Source organism: Marmota marmota, unplaced genomic scaffold (assembly GCF_001458135.2).
Source record: "Marmota marmota marmota unplaced genomic scaffold, marMar, whole genome shotgun sequence".
Lineage (NCBI taxonomy): Eukaryota > Metazoa > Chordata > Mammalia > Rodentia > Sciuridae > Marmota > Marmota marmota.
The window spans coordinates 671,122-689,825 of record NW_025999869.1 but is presented as its reverse complement, the minus strand read 5'-3'; the positions used below and the strand labels follow the sequence as shown (position 1 = coordinate 689,825).

General features: G+C 48.4%; 2 protein-coding genes across 2 annotated transcripts; one reads left to right on the top strand and one right to left on the bottom strand.

Annotated features, from left to right (window-relative positions):
• Positions 1 to 538: 538 nt before the first annotated feature.
• Positions 539 to 14,750, bottom strand: LOC107147948 (E3 ubiquitin-protein ligase TRIM58-like; the record flags this gene model as incomplete). Its single annotated transcript, XM_015492542.2, has 6 exons — positions 539 to 1,395; positions 6,735 to 6,835; positions 6,929 to 6,951; positions 8,895 to 9,125; positions 12,292 to 12,387; positions 14,583 to 14,750. Coding segments are annotated over 6 exons (1,206 nt in total), but the record flags the coding sequence as incomplete, so codon positions are not given.
• Positions 14,751 to 15,444: 694 nt separating this feature from the next.
• On the top strand, positions 15,445 to 16,240 carry LOC107147947 (olfactory receptor 2T27-like). The gene is made up of 2 exons (XM_015492540.1): positions 15,445 to 15,449; positions 15,565 to 16,240. Exons 1-2 carry the CDS (start codon positions 15,445 to 15,447, stop codon positions 16,238 to 16,240), a joined length of 681 nt encoding a protein of 226 aa, XP_015348026.1.
• Positions 16,241 to 18,704: the final 2,464 nt, after the last annotated feature.

The following is an 18,704-nucleotide window of genomic DNA, read 5'->3' as shown; positions in this document are numbered from 1 at the left end:
TCCTGGGGCCAGTCCCCTGAGCAGGCAGGAGGCTGCAGCTGTCCCCTGGCCCCATAAATGGGTGCAGCCCTTTGGCAAGCTGATGCAAACCTTCTTTAGTCCCTCCTGACCCTGAAGAAAACCAGTTGGATCAAATTTCTAGGGCATTCCTACTTTTACAAACATTTGCAGAGATATAGAGAGAAGATCAAAATCCATGTTATGGTCGGAGCAATGAATTTCACGACCCTCAAAAACTGTTCCCAGAATAAAGACAGAAAGCAAGTGAAGACTGTGACTAGAAACACACACTTGTGAAGGATGATTTTGAATATGTTGATGTAAAAGGAAATGAAACTTTAAACAACCAGAGGTATCCAGGAAAAAAAAAAAGGTGGGGGGGCAAGGAATGAGACAGAGGAGGAGCCAGCCAGGAAGGTGAGGGAGGGCTCGGGAGGGAGCAGCCTCAGCCTGCTCGGGCCCCCTGCAGGGTTTCCATCTCTCAGCCCGCAGATTCAGCGTTGGGAGGGAAGACACTGAAGAGAATGGAAATTATTACGAACATACAGAACTCTTTAATACGAGACTATTAATTTGAAAGAAAAGCCATCGAGTAAGTGGGGGGCCATCCGGGAATAGTTTGAGGAGACCCTCCAGGTCCAACGTTCCAGCATACACAGCATCTCCTGTCTGCTTGGATTTCAAGGAACCTCCTCAGGCCCGAGCAAGAGGCTGCCCTGAGCTGGGCACTTGGTGAAGCTGTATGTCCCTCCTCCGCCGCTCTCCAGGGCCCTTGGATAGGTTACGGGAGGACCCTGAGCACAGCACTTCAGGACTGAAGGTCGCCCACGAGAGGAGGGTCAGGGTGGCCCCCGGACGCCCAGTTCTCTGCCTCCGCTTCTGCCATCGGTGGCAAGATCAGCGGCGCCTCGTCGCAGACGAAGAAGTAGGGCCGGAGGACACCCGATGACACCTGGCTGAAGCTGTAGATACAGGACCCGTCCGTGACGTTGTAGAAGGACACCTCGCCCGCCTCGTAGTCCAGGAAGACCCCGATGCGGCGCGGCCGCTCTAGCTGCAGCAGGGGCGCGGACGGGGAGGTCAGCACCATGTACTCGCAGCCGCGCAGCAGCCACAGGGCCCAGACGCCGTTCTCCGGGGACGGCGTGGCTTCCCCCTTCCTCTGCACCGAGTCCTGGCAGACGCCCAGGCCCCACTCGGCCCGCACTCCCACCACCACCTCCCAGTAGTGTCTCCCTGATGAGAAGCTCTGCAAGCCCAGGATGCAGGGCCAGGTGTCGAATCGCTCGGGGTTGCGGGGCACGTCCCTCCACAGCTCCCCGTCCTGCACGCTGCGCAGGTCGGCCGTCAGCAGGAGGCTAGGGTGCGCCGTGGAAGGGTCCAGCTTCACGTCCACTGCAGAGAGTGGTGGGACACGTGAATGCACGGGAAGGACTAGACGCCCCGGGGGTGAGCGTCGGCAACGCCCTCTCAGACTGCCCAAGAAATAGGCCTTTCTCCAGGGTCTGAGCAAGTCTTCAACCTGCTGGGGCGCCCAGGGAGGCCTTGGCATGACCAGGCCATTAGAACAGCGCTGCTGTCAGCTTGCTGGGAAGCCAAACGCCCAGTGGAAGGCACCTTTTCATCTGCACCCAGAGCTCCTGGGTGCACTTAGGATCATCTGCGCTTAGCATGAAATTATAAACTGCTTGGGGATTGTATAAGATAATATCATTAATATGAAATTCACTACTTTCAAAGTGGTGTAACTGTGGTTGGGGGAATTGTACACTAGGTGCCCTGACCTCCATGCCCTGGTGTTATTACCTTCATGATTATGTGACATTCTAGGACAACAGAGGCTATCTGGGAGGGTCTGACCTAATCCCACAAGCCCTTTAAAACTAGAAAGTCCTCTAGCTATCAGGATGGTGCCAGAAGAGAGTCTTAGACTTGGCTCTGATACAGCCTTGCCAGGGTGGAAGGTGGGGAGGGTCACATGAGAGGAAGGTGAGAGGCTCTGGAGCAGAGTGGCCCCAAATAATGGCTTGCAGGAAAACAAGGACCATGGCGTTGCAGCTGCAGGGAACTCTAGCTGGAAAGTCCTTCCCCAGACTCCTCAGAGAGGCTCAGTCCTTGATTTTGGCCTTCAGAAACCCTAACCCAAGCAAGGGAGTCAGCTACTCCCACCTGCAAGTCTGATCTTTGGACCTGTGAGCTAACTAGTGGGTGTGGTCTAAAGTGGCTGTTTGTAGTGATTGGTTCCACAACAGGAGGACCATCTAACATGTACTGTGGAGTCCCAGCAAGACTGATGCAGGATTGACTCACATACATAGTAGGCAAATGCATCTACATCAAAACCAGAGTACTTCCTTGTAAGCACTCAAAGGTAGTAAATTCATTAATAGACCTTAAGGTCATGGCAAAAACAGTTACTACTTGTACTAGTCCAATTCATCTTCAAGCCACACATCATGAACTTCTATGGATACCTAAACCTGACTGGCCACATCACTAGGCTCTGTGTGTTTATTACCTATGTTAAATCAGGAAGCCGCCTTCTTCTTCTCCTCCTTCTTCTTCTTCTTCTTCTTCTTCTTCTTCTTCTTCTTCTTCTTCTTCTTCTTCTTCTTCTTCTTCTTCTTCTTCTTCTTCTTCTTCTTCTTCTTCTTCTTCTTCTTCTTCTTCTTCTTCTTCTTCTTCTTCTTCTTCTTCTTCTTCTTCTTCTTCTTCTTCTTCTTCTTCTTCTTCTTCTTCTTCTTCTTCTTCTTCTTCTTCTTCTTCTTCTTCTTCTTCTTCTTCTTCTTCTTCTTCTTCTTCTTCTTCTTCTTCTTCTTCTTCTTCTTCTTCTTCTTCTTCTTCTTCTTCTTCTTCTTCTTCTTCTTCTTCTTCTTCTTCTTCTTCTTCTTCTTCTTCTTCTTCTTCTTCTTCTTCTTCTTCTTCTTCTTCTTCTTCTTCTTCTTCTTCTTCTTCTTCTTCTTCTTCTTCTTCTTCTTCTTCTTCTTCTTCTTCTTCTTCTTCTTCTTCTTCTTCTTCTTCTTCTTCTTCTTCTTCTTCTTCTTCTTCTTCTTCTTCTTCTTCTTCTTCTTCTTCTTCTTCTTCTTCTTCTTCTTCTTCTTCTTCTTCTTCTTCTTCTTCTTCTTCTTCTTCTTCTTCTTCTTCTTCTTCTTCTTCTTCTTCTTCTTCTTCTTCTTCTTCTTCTTCTTCTTCTTCTTCTTCTTCTTCTTCTTCTTCTTCTTCTTCTTCTTCTTCTTCTTCTTCTTCTTCTTCTTCTTCTTCTTCTTCTTCTTCTTCTTCTTCTTCTTCTTCTTCTTCTTCTTCTTCTTCTTCTTCTTCTTCTTCTTCTTCTTCTTCTTCTTCTTCTTCTTCTTCTTCTTCTTCTTCTTCTTCTTCTTCTTCTTCTTCTTCTTCTTCTTCTTCTTCTTCTTCTTCTTCTTCTTCTTCTTCTTCTTCTTCTTCTTCTTCTTCTTCTTCTTCTTCTTCTTCTTCTTCTTCTTCTTCTTCTTCTTCTTCTTCTTCTTCTTCTTCTTCTTCTTCTTCTTCTTCTTCTTCTTCTTCTTCTTCTTCTTCTTCTTCTTCTTCTTCTTCTTCTTCTTCTTCTTCTTCTTCTTCTTCTTCTTCTTCTTCTTCTTCTTCTTCTTCTTCTTCTTCTTCTTCTTCTTCTTCTTCTTCTTCTTCTTCTTCTTCTTCTTCTTCTTCTTCTTCTTCTTCTTCTTCTTCTTCTTCTTCTTCTTCTTCTTCTTCTTCTTCTTCTTCTTCTTCTTCTTCTTCTTCTTCTTCTTTTTTCTGTATCAGGGCTTGAACTCAGGGCACTCAACCGCTGAGTCACATCCCCAGTCCTATTTTGCATTTTATTTAGAGACAGGGTCTCACTGAGTTGCTTAGCACCTTGCCATTGTTGAAGCTGGCTTTGAACTCATGATCCTCCTGCCTCAGCCTCCCCAGCTGCTGGGATTACAGGAATGTGCCACCAAACCAGGTTAAGAAGCCACCCTTAATGTGGTTACTACCACCTCACAATATTGATGAGGAGATTCAAAGACTGTACCTGATTTCCCAACTCCACAGGAAGCAAATACCAGCCTGGAATGTGGCTGGGGGGGGGGAGGTGGGGAACTGCAGGCTCATTTAATATGCACAATGCTCAGCTCCATTGTTAGCCAAAGAAATCTGTGAAAGAGCTTTGGCTGTCAAGGGTAATGGGGCGATTACGCACAGCAAACTGTCCTGCCCACATGCCCAGCAGCCACCAGGGTGGTGAACGGACGGTCCTGTGTTGGTAGACACCATGAGGACCTGACTGTCCTGGAGAGACTCCTGCTCTTTTCCAGACTCACCAGCGCCCATGCTTCCCTCCATCTTGGTGTCCCCTCTCCTCCTTCACTGCCCCAGGACAAGCTGCAGTGCCAAGTTGGGGACTTCTTTCTCGGCTCAAGCCCTGTGGTTCTAGGTTGGCTCACTCAACTCTCCAGTCAACTCCAGTCCTCTGCTACTGATTGCAGTGCATGTTGCCAGCCTGGCCTCTCCCCTGAAGGTCCTTATTGTGAACTCATCTGCCTCCCTGGCCAGTTTTGGATGCTAAGTATCTGCCAACCTGCCCCCAAACCAGTTGCCCTTCGTGGGCCTTGCCTGCAGCATGGCCATCAGCACAACCAGCCATTTTGTGTGGCAGTTCTCAGGGTCCAAGACCATGGGTCCTCCTCACTCTCCTCTCACCACAAAACACAGCTCATCCAGGAGCAGATCCCAGCAGCTCCGCTTCCATGGCTGGCCAAGGATGTGGCCATCTGGCACCTTTCATACCAACATTGGGGGTACCTACACTCATCTGTCACTGAACAGTGATAAAGGACACCAGCTGCTGTCTTGGTGCCTTTAATTCATCACAATAAAGCACCCGGATGATGTGCACACAAGGCCAGTCAGTCCTGCCCAGGGACACCCTGTGCTCTCCCACTGAATGCTGCTCACAGAAGCAGCCCACCTCTCCAGCCCTGCTGCATCCTTGTCCTCCTCGCCCTCCCCCGGGCTCCCTCACCATCCTGTCCTCACAGTCCCAGCACACCTGCCGCACTTCCTGCTGCCCGACACTCTGCTCCTCTCCCCGTCAGGCAGATTTTTCTTTCTATTATTATAATTATTAACATGCATCAAATCACACTCTCCAGAAGTCCCTGTCCTCTCCTCATAGCCATGTGCCTGGGTAACTGAAGTCAGTATTTGTACCGTGAATCACGGGTCATAGCACATTTGATTTGCTTTTGTTCTTCAATGATTGACTCCACTGGTAGAAAGGGCAGCATAAACTAGGCAGCATGGGCTGGATTCATTCACTAACTATTTCATTCGGTGAAAAGGAAAAGCATAGGAGGTGACAGAGTCTGGGGGTGTGCTGCGAAGGCCCTCATCAAGTCACATGGCTAGTGTATGTTCACCTGTCCACCAAACGGAGGGGGGGGGGTCACTGGGTGCTACAACTGAGGTAGGTTTTCTCATTACAGGACAAGACTGTCCCTGGGAAGTCACAGTTTGTATTATGTGGTGCAAAGTAAATTTTAAAAGGAAATAGTAAAAATATTGAATCATCACCATTTTAAAGAACAACATGATTGGGTGAACAAAGCCATTTTGTGCAGACCCTCTGGGTGTCCCTGACTGGCATCCGCTCGGATTGTGCACAAATGTCCCCTCCCCCTTCCTGCAGGCAGGTGCACTGCTCCACCCCTTCACAGCCTGACACTGAAATCCTCAGGAAGGCCAAGGGCAGTGCATGAGTCATGGTGAGAGAGTGCAGTATATTTTTGGTCTATGTCCCAGGTCCTGACACACCAGTTCCCAAAAGTCCTGAGACAAGGGACTCTTTTGCATGCTAGTGAGATGGCTGGTGCTTGGTGGCCTAGATGACCTCAGGATGGGGACTGGTTTCCAGAGAAACCCCTTGGGATTAAAGGGATAGAACCTTCAGTCCAACATCCCCCTACCTCTGGGAGGAGAGTGGGGGCTGAAGCTCCAGGGGCCAGCAGTGGCCAGTGGTGTCACTGGTCATGCCTGCTGAATGAAGCCTCCATAAACCCAAAGACAGAGCTTGCCAGTGGCGGCACACAAGGAGATCCTGCAAGGAGCACCCAGAGAGGGCGTGTTGCCCCTCCCCACACCAACCCTATTGGTTTCCTCCACCCGGCTGTTGGTCCCCATCCTCTGCAACACCCTGTACAATAACTGACCAAGTGTGAGTAGGGCCTGAGTTCTGGGGGCTGCTCTAGCAAACAAACCACGCTCATAGAGCGGGTCCCGGGAAAGCTGCTTTGCAGTTGGCTTGTCAGAGGCACAAGCCACAGCCTGCTTGTTCCTTGCTCCTGAAGCAGGGCACAGCTTTGCGGGACCAGGCCCTCAACCTGTGGGATTTGATGATGTCTGCAGGTGGACAGTGTCAGAATAGAGTGAGTGGGAGCCAGAGGGGCAACCCTGGAGAACTGATCGACTCCTCGAGGGAGACACCCACATGTTCTGCTGAGCAGGGCTGACGCACTGTGCCCCAGGAAGGAGCTGGAGGTCTGCCAGGCTGGGCCCCAGGTGAGAGGCCGCGACACCCTGAGAGCACACTCGCATATGAGAGCACACTCACACAGTGAGTTTCAGAGACCTGAGGCTCTGCTGTGGCTGCTCTGCTGTGGCCACAGGCCAGGGCAGTAAGGGCAGCAGTAAGCCCCACACTCTCAGCATCAGTTCCCAGGCTCCAGGGCTCCACCCACCTTGGAATCTCCTCAACATTTCCCTCAGGCCAGGGATGCGACACGTGGTCTTCAGCTCCATGGGGATGGTCTCTGGTTCCAGCCGCATCACAGCCTTACTTCTGGGAAGAGCAGAGAACCCGGAAATGTCAGCATGGCCACACCAGCCCTCTCGGCCTTCCCCGCTCCCTCACTGGAGCGGAAATTACACTTACCGGCTCAGGGCTCCTTGCACACCCTGGAAGTAAGAGACACAAGCAGGTGTAAGTGCTTCCCACAGTTGACTGGGGACACACCACGAAAATGTCTTTAGAATGTACTGGAAATAATTAACAAGCAACATAAGACTGCAGGTGACAGTGAATCTCTGTTAATTAAAGGCAAAAAAGGCTATAATTGAATTCTCACATGACTCTCAAATTTAAAAATCAGGAATATAATTAGAACAGAGTCAAACTACACAAAGTTTATATTAATTCCCATGAAACCTATCCATGAACTATGGATTGTCAACTGATAGCTCTGGTTGTTGGGCTATTTTAACAGTTACATTCTGCATTTTATACAGATGGAATTAGGGTAAAAATCCTACATGTTTTCGGAATTTACTCGAGGAACAGATATAAGTACGGCATAGATCCTGGGACTGGGCATATCGCTCATGGTCGAGGGCTTGCCTGACTTGAACAGGGCCCTGTGTTCTGTCCCAGTACTCCAGAAAAAGTCATCTTCAAATTCAAATTCTCTGAACCAACAGACAAAGCTACTAACTGTCTAAGGAGATAAGAAAGGAAGTCATTACTATCCAACAACAGTGTATCTCAAATCAGGTAACAAAAAGGTCACCTCCAACACACTTGTCTTCTTCCCTAAAAGTGGCCAACAGTCGGACAAATTTCAATAAGGCATGAATGCAGGGAAACCATTTGCCTTGTCCTTTATGGACATGATCGGCCTGGGTCTTGGCCAGTGGGGTAAAATGAAGATCATTGGTATCAGAGAAGAAAGAGAGAGGACACAGACAAAAATTATGTAAGACTATATTCTTACTATGATTTGTACTATAAACCATTTTAACATTTATATGGTGCAAAGAAATACTCATTTTAAATGAGATGTTATCTGAGATAATGCAGTGAATATTATTTTTGAAAATGCCAACGTTCCTGTGCTTACTTGCCACCTATACTTGAAAAATTAATTTCTTTCTGGCTCTCTGTTTACTCATTAGGAAATGAACACAGCCATGACATTGGTAATGGAGATAGAATGGGCAGATTAAATAAAGTGCTTGGTAGATAAAAGCGTTTCATGCAGTTACTTAGTGATTCCCCATCAGATGCCACAATATTGACAACTGTGTTTGCAAATGTCCCAGGACAGCAACTAGGTTTATGTGTCTGGAACTTGCAGTGTCCAGAGGCGAGTCAGTTGGGACACTGTGGGCCAGCTGCTCAGTGGGGATCTGCACTCTCTTTTAGGTTAGAATCCTCATCTGTCACTGGGGCAAGGTACAGAGAAAAGTACCAGGTGAATGAATTTCTCTTGCAGGCGACCCTGTGAACAACACCTGTGGGGCGGAATGGCCGTGTCTGTGACCCCAGACCCTGGGGAGGCTGGGGCAGGAGGGAGCGGTTCAAGGCCAGCCTGAGCCTCTGAGTGAGACCCTGTCTCCAATTAAAACTTTAAAAAGGCTGCTCTGAAGTCCCAAAAGATTGAGAAATCTGCATGGGAGTCCATACACTCCCACTATACACTCCCCTTAGGACTTAACACGGGAATTTCAAGCTGGACTAGGTGAAGCACTGCTCATACTTCTGGCTATTTTCCATGAAATGGGCTGCCAGAGGCTTTGAACATTCATGAAAATCAGCAATATCACCTTTGACAAAAGGACGGTTTCTCAGCCAGAATGGCGCAGCTTATCCTTGCCCCAGCTGTTCACGATTCCATAAATAATTAATTTTAACTCATCACGTATTGAAGTTTTTGTCTTTTGCATGAGCTAAATGGTCCTCTGGGTTCCTCCTGACTCAGGGCCCAGTATTCGGTCTTAAGATGCCTTCTAAGGAAGTACTGCTGAGCTCTGTCCTAGAGAGCTGGGTACCTTCGTGTCCCATGCCAAGGCTTGTCCCCATCCCCTTCAGCCTCTGTGGGCCTGGCCTCCTGAGGCCACCTCACCTCCAGCAGCCCCAGGGCTGGGCGCTGGCACCTCTCCTCCAGCTCCTCTGCCAGCTCCTTGAGGGCCTTGCTGTGCTGGGCCAGCTGGTCCTTACTGTCCCGCAGTCTCTGCAGGGTGGCTCTCTCCTCCTCCTCCAGCCTCCGCAGCTGCAGCTGCTCTTCAAGGGCCAGAAAGCCGCGGTGCTTCTCAAACTCCAACCTGAAGCGCTGCCGCTGCATCTCCACCTTCTCCTGGAGCAACAGGAGACCCCATCAGGCTGGGGCAAGGTGTGTGGGACGGGCAGCCAGAGAAGGGATGTCCCGCATCAACCCCCACCCCTGAACCCAACCCCCCTCACTCTGCACCTCTGGGGAGGACCTCAGAAACCAGAGGCGGGGAACAGGAGAGGTGGCCGGTGGGGTTTTCAAGCTCAGAGTCTGGGAAGACTGTGGCTGTGGGCCTCCTTGTGCTGCAGGGCCGGAGGCAAGGCCTTCGACACGCGGGTTTCAATATCACGAGTCAAATGCAGCAGAAAGAGAAGCGTGGGGATCATCTGGGCACCTCCGAGAGCCTGTGTGGCCCCACAGCAGAGGGCTGGCTCTGCAGCTGGATGGGTGGCCAGGAAGAGCAGAAGGCCTGGGCTGTGAGGGACAATGTGACAGGAGAACACACAGATGTTCTCTTGTCCCAGGAGAAGCAAGAAACCAGCACAAGGCGGTGTCCTCTGCAGAGTCCAGAAGAACTAACTTCCAAGCAGGCCACTCACTCCAGGATATTACACCAGCCCCTACCCAAATCTCCCATCACGGCTCTTGTTGTTGCTTTCCTGGTGCTGAGCACAGAACCCCTGGCTTCACTCTGGCTGGGCAAGCAGCTCTGCCCCTGAAGCACACCTGGCCCTCACACATCGGTGTCTGACTGAACCTAAGGATCACACTGTGCACAGGATATCGCATCTAAATGTTATTCTCTTGAAATTAGTAGCTAGAAACCCAGCTTTAAACTGAGCATGAGCGGCAAGTCACCCTCCCAAAGTATCTGCATCTTGGGTTGTCCGTTTTGTTTTTAAACCTGATAGTTTCTTGGTTTAATTGAAAGACATAAATTATCATCAAAATTATTATAAAAGACATATATATATTTGTAATCCAAATAATAGTTCTCCCCAAATGTCTGGAGGTACTTTGGACTTTGGATCGCCCCTCTGGGGGAGGTGCCACCTGCTGCCGTCATCCACTGCAGAGGCTGAGTGCTGTTGAGTGACAGCCTGCCCCTCCTGACAAGGAGCTGAGGGCCCCACTGGCCACAGCACCAAGGTCTCCCACTTCCTTCTTCCCATTTTGCATTCCTACCTCCTTTACAGTTTTCTAAATCACTAATTCATACACTCTTGTCCTCCTCCTCAGGGACACTGACTCTGCATTCCACATTCTGCTTCCTAAGAGGCATGGCTCATAGAAATGCACACTGTCTCCCAGGGCAGGCTGCTGGAGAGAGGGCTGAGCACTGTCACAGGGAGGGGAGTTCAGGGGTGCACCAGGGATGATGAGGTGGAGGGGCTATGGCAGCCCAGCTTCCTTCACGCCACCCTCTTGAGTGCCACCTTGGGTTGTCCATTTTGTTTTTAAACCTGATAATTTCTTGGTTCTCTCCTACATTTCATTTACACACAGTGGCTGTGAACCTGGGCCACAATGCCCTCCTCTCCAGTTCCACAGCTGGGGATGCTTTGGGTCACCACACTTGCTGCTGCCTTTCATGGCAGAGGCTGGAATGTTGCTCGGCCCGTCTGGATGTGAAGAAAGAATAAGTGCTGCTGCAGAACTTAGAGCTCATTTCCATCAAGCCTGTGCCTGATGGTTCTGGCTCATGTGAACATGAGCGACCAAGAAGTTCAGACATGGCTACTTGCCTCTGAACGAGATATCTTAGCATCACGTCTATGTTATGACATGCATTGGAGGTTTTAAAATGTGGGAATTCAGATCTTGCATTTGGGTTCCTGATTTCATAAATCTGTGGTCAGGCCAATATTTAAAAAAATTAAATATTATTAGCTTTAAATAATAAAGATTGTGAATCAGTGCTTAACTTTACCTATAATAGACATAGCAATAGGAGAACATAAGACTTATTTCATAAGAAAAATGTTAGCAAAAATGGTCCTTACGAGCCAGGTACAGTATTGCACTGTAATTCCAGTGACTCACTGAGGCTGGAGGATCACAAGTTTAAGGCCACCCTCTACAACTTAGTGGGACCTGTCTCAAAATAAAAAGTAAAAAGGGCTTTGGATGTAGCTCAATGACAGAGCACCTTGAGTTAAATGCCCAGCACAATAAATAAAAAATAAATAAATAAATAAATGTCCTTATGAAAATATCTGTATGAAGATGGTATATCAAACTAATTTTTTTTAAAAGAGAGAGAGAGAGAGAGAGAGAGAGAGAATTTTTTTATTTTTATTTTTTTTTTAGTTTTCAGTGGACACAATAGCTTTATTTTATTTTTGTGTAGTGCTGAGGATCGAACCCAGTGCCCCACGCATGCCAGGTGAGCGCACTACCACTTGAGCCACATCCCCAACCCAAACTATATTTTTGAGGAAGAAAATAATATAAAGAATGATTCTAGCAGGGTGACTTGGAGGAGAAAGAAGAGGAATATTCTATAAAATATATCTGACCATGTTGTATACTGTGCTCTGTACATAATATACCCATCCACCCATGCACTATATGTGGTTCACAGCCTTGACACTTTGTCAGGTTTGACCTACAATGCACTGTTGAGGGGTGCAGTTGCTGTTCTGGGCACTGTAGGGAGCCAAGCAACTTTCCAGCCTCTGCCATGAATGGCAGCAGCAAGCGTGGTGACCCAAAGCCTCTCCAGCTGTGGAAAGGAGAGGAGGGCTTAACTTTACCTATAATAGACATAGCAATAGGAGAAGATAAGGTTCACAGCCACTGTGTGTAAATGAAATGTAGGAGAAAAACAAGGGGGGAGGGGCTGCAGAAAGAGGGGACCCTGGATGGATGACCCAAGGAGGCTGAAGGCTCCAGTCCCTCCCTGTATAGATGGTCCCTGGGAACTGCACCACATCTGTCACCAAGCCTGTGGCATTCACTGTTTAACTGTCCGACAAATACAGTTTGACACTACAGTAGCAGGTGGTGGCACCCACCCCAGCAGTGAGTTTCACAGTAAGATCAAGAGAGTAAACCTATTTATAATCTGGATAGGGTCCTGCCGACAGAGGTAAAAACAAAAATGAACAATATCACTTGGGGTCTGGGACAATTCAGGATGGCCATGAGATGTTTCTCTGGAGCACCTAAGTAAATGGCAAGCTCGCTGGAGAATGGAGACTCAGGAAGAGGGTGGTGCCTGCAGCTCCCCAGGCCTAAGGCCCCCTACCTTCCAGAGCACAGTCTTCCTCCCCACGTTGGCTTCCTGCATCAGGGCCTCCTCCATCTCCTTCTTCACCAGCTCCAGCGCCATCTGAAGCTTCACCTGTGTGGAGCAGACTGTGAGGACCTGCAGGATCAACTGGAAAACTCCCTAGAATGCAGTGGACACCTTTGCTGGTAACTCAGTTAATACCAGATGCAAAGATACATCTAAAATCATGCTCCTTGCACCATTACGATAGTAAAACTACAATGACTAAAATGTAAAAATGAGTGGCAAAACCTTTTACATTAACACGATAGGAAACAATGTCAAGAAATAGAATTACAATGTCAAATAAGTACATTTTATAACAGTGCCAATTTTGAAAAAAATGCTTATAATGAATATGTAAAAAATAGATGGAGGGAAATGAAGACATTATTAGGTGAAATGTCACCTATTGGTGCTAGGTTGAAGAGTGATACAATTTCTTATTAATTATGATGGGAATCAAGTGTTTGTTATTAGTACTAAAAGTCATGATATTTCACCAAAAATAAATCTTGTTGGTTAAAATATGTTAAATGAAGTCAGGTGCGGTGGTACATGCCCGTAATCTCAGCAATTTGGAGGGTGAGGCAGGAGGATCTCAAGTTCAAGGTCAGCCTCAGCAACTTAGCACCGCCCTAAGCAACTTGTGAGACCCTATCTCAAAATAAAAAAAATAAAAAGTCTGAGGATGTGGCTCAGTGGTAAAGCCCCAGGGTTCAATCCTTGGTGTCAATAAATAAATTAATAAATAAAATAAAATACTTTAGGTGAACAACACAATATTCTGTACATCTTAAAAGGAGTAAAATAAGTATATAAAAAGCCTACCAAACAATTAAACAAACAAAAACCCAGAAATTAGATCTCTGTTCAATGATAAGACCCTTCCAAGAAGCAAATACATGCCTTTTTTTTAAACAGGAAGCACCCATAAAGACACATATAGAAATATGTTTTTAGTAGAAAATAATACAAATTCTACTTCCAAACTTATTCGATAAATCTTACATATGTATCATTCACTTTAAAATTTATAATACTCTATATAAAGTACACATAAAGTAACATTAGAATTCATGGTGGCATCAGAATAAAAAGAGGCATATGTTTGGTGTTTGCAAGGAATAGAGCCATTCTCACTTGTAGATGGAGGAAAGCTCCCTGGGACCAAAGACACTGAGCAAAAGCTAGGTGGTGAAAGAAGAGCATGTTTGGGGACAAGAGTGACTAGGCTAATTTTGCTGGGTCCCATGTTTGGCTTGGATAAGAGCAGAAGGAAGGGAACTTCAGAACCTAGAAAGTCGTGATTGACAAGCCAAAGAGTTTGGATGGTACTTATTTTTTTATCTAGTTGACTACTGAAAACAGAGAACGTCTTTAGCGATATCACAGCAGCCATGTTCTATATGGTACCTTGGGGATTTAGACAGGCAGGAGCATACTTGACTTTTCAGGTAGGCTAGAGAGCACCTAGTACCTGTAATTTGCAGAGGATAACAGAAATCAAGAGGAAAAATCGAGAGAAATTTCCAAGATTGTCCAGATGAATGTTGGCTGGTGAATACCCCATCCTTAACTTAAAACAAACAAATAGAATAAATAAATGAACGTTTTAAGAAAGCTGGTACTTGGAACTTATTACAGTGTGACGGAGTGCTTTGGCTAACTGTGCCAGTAGATTAAAAAGACAGCTTTGATCTCTTCTGTGCTAGTAGCTGTTCCAGATGCTGGGGATAGGCACGTGTTTAGAGTATGTCCCAGGACCCGAGGGCACCTGTGGGAAGACACCTGGGCAGAGTCCCTCGGAGCGCTCTTGGGGTCAAGCACCTCCTCAGGAGAATGTTCAAGTCCTCGGTTCCCAGACCTTCGTGTGGAGTCGAGTGGCCCCCTACTCCAGGGGACCTAGACAGTCCAGGCCGGAGCAGACGCTATCCCTCACGAAGGTCCGAGCCAGAGGGTGGCCTTGGTGCCCGTGTTAAGGGACATAGACAGACACCAAGCAGACACCAGGCAAACGCTGCGCCCTAGGAATCCCGTCAGTGGAAGCGAGTACAGAGGTGCAGGGTTGTCACCGAGACTCACTGCACAGCCCGCCGGCTCGGGATCAGGAAGAAAAAGACCAGCTTGAAAGCAGCCGGTCCCGCGCTGGCTAGCGGGAGCCGAGGCAGGACGACCCCGGCGGGCCGGGAGCTCGGTGCCCCGGTGCCTCCGCCCTACACGAGCGGCCCGCGCCCCAGCTCGGCACCCCGGGCTCCCGCGCTCACCTGGTAGCTCCTGGCGGCCTCCCGCAGCGGCACCGTGCGGTGGCCCTGGTGCTCGGGCGTGGTGTCGCAGAGCCAGCACAAGAGTGCCTGGTCCTCCTCGCAGAAGCGGCTCAGGTCCTCGCCGTGCCGCGCGCACTGGCGCGCCCCCGCGGGCTCCGCGNTGGTAAGATATTATTTAACTGAAATGGCTAAGTGTGCATGATCTGACTTCAAATTTAAGAGCAAAGTAACTTGGGAGATAATAACTCCTGATATTATTTAAATCAGTTCATCCTTCTGTTTTTCTATTAAAATGTTGTATCATAATTGCTGCCTTTATTCACTTCACAGGTGAGTAAGTTATGTGCTAATAACCCATAGTTTTCTGCTGAAAGGGGAAGATAACAGCCCTGATCCTCAACATTACTTCCCCCATTGACAGCCTTTCTCTGCTGACCTCAGGATTGCCCCTCACAGTGAGGGCTCTGTGTTCACACTTCAGCAGAGTCTTTGCCTTCCAACACTGAGCACCTGATAAACACATCAAGCATCGAGTTTTACAGGGTGCAAACCTTCAAGAACCTGCAAACCAGGCGGAGCCCACGTGGCCGTCTCCCCGTGGACAGCACACATGCTCCTGACTTGTGGCTTTGATCTTGCAGTGTGAGGACCAAAGCCTGGTGCAGGGTAGGGCTGGACTGGCCACTCTTCTCACCTCCACTCTGCCCTGTCCAGCAGGACGGCTCCTCTCCAAGTAGGTAGGACAGTGCTTGAGAGACAGAGGATTAATGTCCTTAAACAAAAGCAGATGGACTTGCTGCCTCAGGACCTCTAACTTAGCAAGGCCAAGCCGCTGGGCGGGCATCCTGCTCCTGAGTGGATGATGCTGTAATGGGACAAGACACCTGCCCAGCCTGTTCCAAGATTCGTGAGGTCAGAAGCCTTAGCCTGGATCTGGGCGTGGCCACACCATGATGCTCTAAGCCCACCTGTACTTCTCCAGCTTGAGTCCCGTCCTCTGCAGCCTCCAGCACTATGGAGTGGGGCAAGGCTCCCTGTATGCTGACTTCGTCCTCCTGGGATTGTTCAGCAGCAGCCGCTTCCCCTGGCTGCTCTTTTCCCTCATTCTCCTGGTCTTTGTGATCTCCATCGCCAGCAACACCACCATGATCCTGCTCATCCGCGCCGACCCCCGGCTGCACACCCCCATGTACTTCCTACTCAGCCAGCTCTCCCTCATGGACATCCTGTACATCTCCACCATCGTGCCCAAGATGCTGCTGGACCAGGCCACCAGCCAGAGGGCTATCTCCTTTGCAGGGTGCACTGCCCAGCACTTCCTCTACCTGACCTTGGCAGGGGCAGAGTTCTTCCTCCTAGGACTCATGTCCCATGACCACTACGTGGCCATCTGCCACCCTCTGCGCTACCCTGTGCTGATGAGCCGCAGGGTCTGCCTGCTGATCGTGGTGGCCGCCTGGCTGGGAGGGTCTGCAGACGGTTTCCTGCTCACCCCAGTCACCATGCAGTTCCCCTTCTGTGCCTCTTGGGCAATCAACCACTTTTTCTGCGAGGTCCCCACCCTTCTGAAGCTCTCCTGCAGGGACACCTCAGTGAAGCTGGACCAGATCACTGTTAGTTCTCGTTTGTTCTCGTTTCCCCTGAGAGAGCTGGGATGAGACCAGCAGTCCTGTGATGAAACCTGGAGAAACCACCTCAGCCTCTCACCTGGGACAGAACACACCTGCTGGTGAGTGGGAAGGGGCTTCCTCCGAGGCCCAAGGTTCACCAAGTGAACCTGGATTAATTAACAACACCAAGATTCCTCCTGGGGTGTGGAAATCCGTGGTTACAAGGAGCTTCACCCACAGTCCCGGGCATTTAAGAAGTCGGCCGTTCACTGTTACCTTTGTAAGCCTGGGACTCACCTGCTCTGAGGTAGGAACTAAGATTTTCATGGAAAACATTTCTTAGATTCTGGAAGTTTCCTCTGGGCATCATTCTGTAACTATGAGAGGCCACCATTCGTCACTTTCTCTGATGCTTCCTCCTAGGACTCATGTCCTAAGAGGAAGGATGATGGCTGAGGGGTGGTCTTCTCCAGATGGAGAATGATGAATAAGTACATTGACTCTGACTAGCAGACCATCAAAAATGAGATGCTGTAGCTAGAAACCAGGAATAGGGAGCCTGGTAATGCAAGGGTGTAAAAGGATTTTCTGGAGATGAAAGTGTCCGTAGGAGCTGGTGTTTGGAAGAGTGTGCTTTAAGTACAAGCAGTTTCTGACGTGACTTGCCAGGTGGCAAGGGGCAAGTTCTTAGTAGTGCATATTATTGCATATTTTTAAGTCAAGGATGCCCTCTTGGACATAGTCGAGAGTGGGCGAAGCTTCCCTGCAAGTTTGGGAGGAGATTTACTATGTCGAATTTTGTCATGTTTTATTGACTCCCTCCTCTTTTTCTTTCTCCATAAGACATACACATATGCCTTAAAGAAAACATTTTTATTCATAAACAGATGATATCCCTCAAAGAAACCCACTGGAAGCCACATATCACGGTGTATGAAAGCCCACTGGGCTCAGAGAGAGGCAGATGGGGTGATGTGTCTGCGTTGGAAGCTTAGATTGTGGGTGCAGTTGTGAGCATGCCATGGGTCTCTGTGTCCACCCCCGTGCTGGTGTCATGGGTGATTTCTTCCTCTCAACCTCTGTGGCATTAGTGGAAGCCAGGTGGACCACCTTCCAGGTCCTTCTCTGTGGAATCAATGGGGGGCTATTCCCCTTCCCACCACGGATCTGAGGCTTGACTTGTGCATTACCCTTCTGCTGTGGCAGCTGGCAGCTTGGACCTCGGACTCTTCACCAATGCTCCAGGAACTCGGATGACTTTTTCCCAGATTTCTTGATAAAGTTCATTTGAGGTAAATTGGTATTTGGCACTAAAACTCATAATACCCCTAATGAACTAATTCCTGGCACTTAAACAAAGAAACAAAAACCAAAGAACAACAACAACAAAAATCCAAAAGATTAGAGATTCTGGCATAAACTTATTTTGGAAATGGATATATTTTCAAAGTATATAAGTATAGGTAGGCCCTTCAAAAGCAATATTCATCCAAAATTTAACTTTACAAGTAAAATTACTCTGAAGAGCTGATCTTCCTAGGTGGATGTGGTGGTGACAGCCGCGTCCCAGCAGTTACATCCAGAAGCCGTCCCAGCCCTGGTGGATGTCCTCTGTCTACCCTGCGGCAGGTTCACCACCTGCTGTGCCTGCTTTGGTCTCCTCCCCGTGGGCCTCCCTTACCAGCTCCTGATCTGCCTGATGGGATGGGGACCTTGAAGGGCTTGTGTAACCATCACTAGTTCTCGTCCCTTGGTGTCCCTTGGAGCTTCATTCTATTGATGTAGCACCTGCAATCCTGTGACTGTCCCAAGAGCAGTTTGAAGCTGAGACTTCAAACCCCATGTTCCCACCTGCCCCTGCAGTGACCCTGGTGCTCACACGGCCTTCTCGGCCTGTGCCCTGTGGTGACATGGTTTCTACATAAGGCGTGGTGGAAACTAAGAGTGGAGCATGTGGCTCTGATGTGACCCAGTGGATGCTCCCCAGCCACAGAACACCACGGGAGAAAGAAGAGGAAGTGCAGGTCTCTGGGGACACTGTTGTCTGCAGAGGCTAATAGTTCTGAGTTTCCTTATCTCCAGGGTGTGTTCCAAACAGAGCTGTTCCTCTGTGAGGCTCCCTCTCTAGTTATGAGCTGAGTGGTGACAAGGATAACAGCAAGTAGGATGCCAGTTTCAGGATGTGGCTGTCCTGGAAAGAGTGACTGGTGGTTTCGAGCCTGTTCATTTTTCCTCTGTGGCTGATTGCTTCAGCTAATTCACTAGTTTAACTCAATTACTTGATTCCAGAGAATGGTTCTAATTTTTAAAAGAAGTAATGTTGCCCAATTTTTTCTGGGACATTAACATATTGATAAAATACAATGTCATCTGTTACTCTGCTGGGAAGAATGCAAAGCATTATTCATAATAGCCCAGGGGATCAAATAGGTACACAGACAATGCAGAAAGAAATGACATAGACTATTAAGATAATCCCAGTCCTTTATTAAAAAAATAGAAATAAAAATAA